The sequence below is a fragment of the Tasmannia lanceolata genome, unplaced genomic scaffold (assembly GCF_043159265.1).
Source record: "Tasmannia lanceolata isolate RefF3 unplaced genomic scaffold, GAP_Taslan_0.1 ptg000015l, whole genome shotgun sequence".
Taxonomy (NCBI): Eukaryota; Viridiplantae; Streptophyta; class Magnoliopsida; order Canellales; family Winteraceae; genus Tasmannia; species Tasmannia lanceolata.
In genome coordinates, this window is record NW_027518692.1 from 24914736 (window position 1) to 24920839 (window position 6104).

Here is a 6104-nt window from a genome sequence, read left to right on the forward strand (position 1 = left end):
GTTTTTGAATTTTTTTCCCAATATAAACCCGAAAGCAACAAAAAAATTAAAATCTCCAGAGATATTTACTTCCCCAGAAATTCAGAGGCAAATATTTGTGACTACAATTCTCTCGACGCAGCACGACTGTTCAAAATACCAATTGAACGAAAAGGATCAGCCATGGTCTTTGAGAGTTTCTTAACCAAAAAAATAATAAAACCCATGACTTGATCTTCATTGGGTTTTAATCTGCCTAAATGTTATTGTTGCTCAGCTTCACAAAATCATCACCATCCAATATAACTTTATAAAGCTTTAGAAATGACAACTTACCGCCTGGAGTAGGGGGCGTGGTCGTCTCCCTGCCTTTAATTTAAAAAGAACTAAACAAAGGTTTCTCATTTATGTGATGGGAGAGCACAAGCATAATTATCACATTTCCTGATCTATTCAAGAAATTAAAGGAAAAATAAGCAAACCCAACAGTTTATTCTACAATTACAGGGCTCCCCCCTGCATGATGAAGTTGCTTTTAGACTGTTTGTTCAAAATATGCAGCCTCCAAAGCCTTGGCATTCTCTTTTGCTACAACACAAGCATCCTCCTTGCCTGCTATTGAATAACCTTTCTCCTGGATCATCAATATCATGCAAAACAAAGCTTGTATAAATGCCCAGATATACTTTTATTCTAAGAGTGCATACATCCATGTGGTTGAAAGTGTACATGGGTTCATTGGGATTGTAAAAATGGGTGCCGATGAGGCAGCTGAGGTCGTGGTATGGTTATTAATTATTCTATGCATTGATAAAAATAACAATATTGGGTTTATTGATATGTTTGCTAGATATTGTATGTACTATTCTGGCTCCCTAAATATGACTGACATGATATTAGAGCAAGTGCTTTGTGGGATCTACGGCTCATAATTGTTTTTGAGTTCGATGTAGACTATCTAGTTTCCATGGCGATTGATAAATTGATCTATTCTAAATCCATTGGTTGCTGACCCAAAGTTCAACTCAAGCTAACATAGTTTCTAGAGTGATTTATCAATGGATTGAATCCAAATTGATTGGTCTTTGCCCAAACTTTAGTTGAGAGCTATTTCACATGAGTAAATCAACTGGATGGAGATACCTGTATCAGATAGTTATCTTGAATTGAGATGGGTATTCACTTTTGGAAATCCCCATATTAGCTTAAATAACATTTAAGTTTTTAACTAATGCCAAGACTAATACGACTATCAGACCATCAATCCATGCAAATAAACACCACTATTGGGTTCTATAATATTTTAACTTAGAATCTTGAAACCTTTCTTTTTTGAATGGAATCTTCAAACTTGTACTCCTAAATAACAAGTTTACTTTCATTTGTCTTGGTTCTTCAAAATCATACAGAAAATTAACCACCCTAAAAAAAGATAAAAGGAAATAAACATGCATCTGAAGTTTGAGATATACCAGCAAGCGCCAGAAGAAAGGGGCACCCTCCCTTTTCTTAACACGCCTCTCTATTTCATCAATTGCTGGAGCTCACAAACATCACATCAACGCGATAGAAAAAACACTATGAAATCTAAGAATAGAAAGACAGTTGTGGGCATACCCTTCGAGAAGTGTCCAGTGTCCAACAAAACAGTGTACCAGACTTCACTAAAGACCTCGAGTTGTTCATCAGATGCCCCAATCATCTGACATAAAAATACATGTTCCTTAAGCCTGAAGTATAATTTGGATGCAACCATTATACAACGAAAAATTTATTATGAGATTGTCATACCTTACAGTCATTGACATCAAAATCCAGGCCAAGCAATTCAATCACCTGTTGACAATTGCCCCTTCCATATTCATATAACGACTCTGCAAGCTAAGAATAAGAAGAAAAAATGGATTGTTCGCCTTATATTTGAGATGATGACCTATCTAATTCATACAAGGTTACTGTTAGCTAAGAATAAGAAGTGAAAAAATATTCTAGCCTATGTCTTAGATAATTCATAATTACCTGTCTACAAGGAAATTTGGATTTAAAAGCAAAATTGCAAACACTATGTTAGAGCCTGTTTGTTTTAGATTATGACAACCGATTGTGGAGTCGCCAGCCAATTATTGGACCGAAAATTGCCCTAATTATTGAGCTAAAATTTAGTGCAATTTTCGGTCCAATTGGCTGGTGACTCCACAATCGATTGTCATAATCTAGAACAAACAGGGCCTTAGACATCATCAGATATATACTCTATAAAATATAACTATGACGGATAGTGAAAATGTGTTGAATTTTAAAAACAATAACATTTGGTTTTACATCTAAACTCAGACACAAGAACGTGAAGCATGATGAACTTGAACATGAACACAAGGTGTTTGACATGGACACACTGGTAAAACGACACCTGCATTTACTTGTACAATGAGAAGGAAAAATATAAGCCGAAAAATCCATACAGTTGTACACTTGTACGATGGTAAGGAAAACACATTATTATATAGACTCATCGTAGTATAAGATGTACAAAAATTATCTAGATAACCAGGAAAACATTGTGCGATTATATTCTCTATTTTTACTAATGTTTAGCTATTAAGGGGGAAAAGGGAAGGATCAAATCGGGCAAACCAGTATTCCCCTTTGCATTGACTGTTGCTTCTTCCTGCTCATTGTATAAACCCTAAAACCAAACATAGTCGCATTAAAATCCTGCCCATAGTACAAATCCTAGTACCAAATATAATCACAAGAAAATAAATAATGCATGAAACAAAAACAAATTCAAAATGAAGATTACTTCTCACCTGGACTGCATGGACTTAAGTAAGCTCTCGGCTTTGGATACTTCATTACTACTAGCCAAGGCCCATACGGCCAATAGATCAAGAAGCCACTCCTTGTGCCAGGTGGACTGGAAATTGAAATGCCCGTCCAAGAAAGGCAGAACAAGTAGCCGTCCACATTATAAGTAACCATTAATTCACATTGAAATGAACTCTAACTATAATGATGAGAAAAACAAGAGATTAAGATTCTAAAAAAAAGAAAGAACACATGGACAAAATTTAACAATTTATCACCTCAGAACAAATAAAGCACGTACCTCAAGAAAGCTTTATTGTTTTAGCAAAGCTAAATAAGATAGTATCAACAAAGTTTTATATCCACTAACCTGATCTGTAAGACAATTTGCCAATGTCTTTAGACGATCTTCAGTACAAGTTATGTGACCTCGCACATAAGCCCGCAACATCAAGCCTAGGGCATTTAGGTACACCTGAATTACAAGAGAAAATTGTGAGTGTTCCCAACTGGGCCCTGCTACAGAGAATATCAGGCAACATACCTCTGTACGATCAGCATCACTTCTTTGCAATTCTCTCCAGATATAGTGGTCATAAACTTCTAGGACCTTTTGGAATGGAGCATGACCCTCCAAATAGCAAATTGCAACATGCCACCAATTGTGAGTGTACCTGGAAATAAAATTTTCTTATTTTGTGAATAATTATGCAAAAGATGATATTCAGAAATCCAAATGCAGGAAAACCCAAAATTTATAGAATGAGAACCCCATACATGAACGATGAACAAGAACTCCATGTGGGAGAACATGCTTCCATGAACTCTACTGCTTCCTTATAATGACATTCATACTGAAAGACATGACACAACTGCACAATAATCCACAACAGTCAGAAAATCCATAAAAGGGTTAAAATCGATAAAAAGGAAAGCTATTTGTCAAAATAATAGCTAACAGGTATATTAAAACTTAATTAATGATACTAAATTCATAATTTCTTCACTTGAAGAGCAGTATTAATTTTTTCACTGAAGGTACGCAGTACTCATTTAATTAAATGTGATAAATAAATTGAATCCACAAGATCATTACTCAATACATCTATCATAGACCTGATTGAAAAAGAAGAATTCAAATACACATGTATGGTCAAAGGCATTTACTAATGGACATCACAATGGTTTTGACTTTTGACTCACATTATGTTGTGACCATAAGTCTTGCTTGTTGATTTCAAGCCCTCTCCTTGCAGCTTTCTCAGCTTCATCCATTCTGCCAAGCTCTAATAAAGGAAAAGAAAGCATGCCATATATGTAGCTCTCTTGTTGATTTTGAGGCAAAACCTGTTGAATATTTCGGAAATTTGAACATCTTAAATCCCATCGTAGTACCCTCTTCCAAGAGCATGCTAAATTTTGTGACATAAAGACTCTCACCAAGAACTCACACGACAATGTGCAAGAGAAACTACCAAAAATTGTAATAAAATGATAATAAAAAACACTAAGGCCATGTTCGGCACCCGTGAATTCTTTTTCTAAGGAATTTTAGTTTACCCAATGGTGAGGGAGGTCGGGAGAGGGAGAGACTTGAGAGATAATTGTGGGTGAAGAGAGGCTGAGAAAAGGCTGAAAAACAAAGGGAAAAAAAAAAACTCTAATCAAAATATAATTAATTTTCCCTGTTTTTAGCCAACTTCTCAATCTCTTCACACTCATGTCCTCTAAGTCTCCCCTTCTGCCACTGTCCTTACCCCTATCTCACCACTTGATGATCTAATATTTCATGGAAAAAAATTTCTTGGTCACCAAACATGGCCTAACTTCAGATGATGATAATGATTATATTCATTTTGAATCATAGTTCTAAAAGGAAGGTAACCTGTTCAACTAGTTGCAAAGATAGCTCAGGATTACCCAAGTAGAAACAAACCAATTGAGCCCTCTTCAATGAAACAAGATCCCTTGGGAACTCTTTCAGTATCTGCAATAGAAAACAGATAGTGAAATTTCTACTGGGTTATGCCCAACCAGTTGATTTCTCTACTAACACATTTCATACAGTTACCCCAAACAGCAATTGGGCGTTTGGATACATGGATTTTACAATCAGTGGACTTCTCTACTAAAATATTTCATACAACTACCCCAAACAGCAACGAGGCGTTTGGATACATGGATTTTACAATCGAGGATTGTACAACGCTAAAACCTAGATTTTGTAAAAATCCATGTATCAAAAAGGCCCCTAAAATCGAGACTTTAGCTTATAAAATCTAGGTTTTAGGTTGTAAAATCCAGGATTTTACAATCCTGGATTATAAAATCCATGTATCCAATTAGTAAAAATAAGAGAATCAAATGCTACAGATTACACAAAAATAGGTAAAATTAGTAAAAACAAACCTTGGAGTGCAAATCAAGAACGATCTCATCATTCCTATCTGCTCCAATCAAGCAAGCGACTGAATCGAAAATTGCTTTCTCATATGATGTGGAATTTTCCTGAAGGGACAAAAAAAAAAGAATAAATAAAAAAGAGAGAAGAGTAAAAATCGTCATGAAAATTTCTACGTGAGAGGAATTTTACGAGTTTAGCCCTAGCGGCAGCAAGACGGGAAGAAGCGGAGGAAGGGTTGGCGGAGGAGGAGAGAAAATGAGCGGCCAAGATGTTAGCGAGAACGCAATCTTCATCGTTGATTGACGCTTGGAGAATTATTGCCCGATTTCTCCCGAATGATAAAACCTTTTAAATGAGTGTAAAAAGATTGTGAGATTTAAAAGGTTTGAACAGAGATAAAGAGAGTAGATTGAACTGACCTGATGATAGTACGAATTAATGGCTGCGATGCAATCATCGGAAGTGGTTTTGACTGGATATCCCCAAAGATCGAACTTCACTGTTTCTCCCTCCATAACCTCTCTCTCTCTCTCAAGAAGACGAAGTATTTTCTGTAAATCTCTTTCTAGAAGATGAAGTATTTTTAAATCTCTCTCTCTCTCTCTCTCTCTCTCTGAAATGACACGTGGACGGGACCTTAAAAGGAACGACAGGTATTTTCTGTAAGAGGATAGATGAATGACGACAAGATTTTGTTTGTCCTATTATAGGTATAACACAAAATAATTTCGAAAGGGCAATGATTTTTTTCACCCCAACTATAAAATAATGCACCCTACTGTTAACGTGATTTGACGTCAAAAAGCGTTAAAGTCCGCCCACAATTCACGTTAAAGATGGGGGCGCACGATCATACAGTGGGGGCGAAAAATTCATTCATGTTAAAGAGGGTGCATTATCCTACAGTGGGGGT

The 6104-nt window shown here is 36.1% G+C and overlaps 1 protein-coding gene across 2 annotated transcripts; it reads right to left on the reverse strand.

The window, feature by feature from the left end:
- Nucleotides 1-271: 271 nt before the first annotated feature.
- On the reverse strand, nt 272-5800 carry LOC143846454 (Tetratricopeptide repeat (TPR)-like superfamily protein). Of its 2 annotated transcripts, XM_077354889.1 has the most exons (14): nt 5611-5800; nt 5381-5536; nt 5197-5295; nt 4673-4774; nt 3991-4134; nt 3565-3659; nt 3332-3461; nt 3158-3262; nt 2790-2896; nt 2614-2665; nt 1771-1860; nt 1597-1681; nt 1452-1516; nt 272-613 (listed from the first exon to the last, which is right to left on the reverse strand). In XM_077354889.1, the coding sequence occupies exons 1-14, from the start codon at nt 5704-5706 to the stop codon at nt 515-517; spliced, it is 1425 nt and encodes a 474-aa protein (XP_077211004.1). In that variant the 5' UTR covers nt 5707-5800; the 3' UTR covers nt 272-514. The 2 variants fall into 2 exon arrangements, with proteins under 2 accessions (XP_077211004.1, XP_077211005.1); XM_077354890.1 differs by lacking the exon at nt 4673-4774.
- Nucleotides 5801-6104: the final 304 nt, after the last annotated feature.

What these genes read in the sequence shown, in the direction of transcription:
- LOC143846454 (XM_077354889.1), bottom strand. Translation starts at nt 5,706, where the DNA reads ATGGAGGGAGAAACAGTGAAGTTCGATCTTTGGGGATATCCAGTCAAA. An exon ending in TTCTTGATTTGCACTCCAAG is followed by an intron (nt 4,775 to 5,196) that starts GTTTGTTTTTAC and finishes TTTCTATTGCAG; the next exon opens with ATACTGAAAGAGTTCCCAAG. An exon ending in CTTAAGTCCATGCAGTCCAG is followed by an intron (nt 2,666 to 2,789) that starts GTGAGAAGTAAT and finishes GTTTGGTTTTAG; the next exon opens with GGTTTATACAATGAGCAGGA.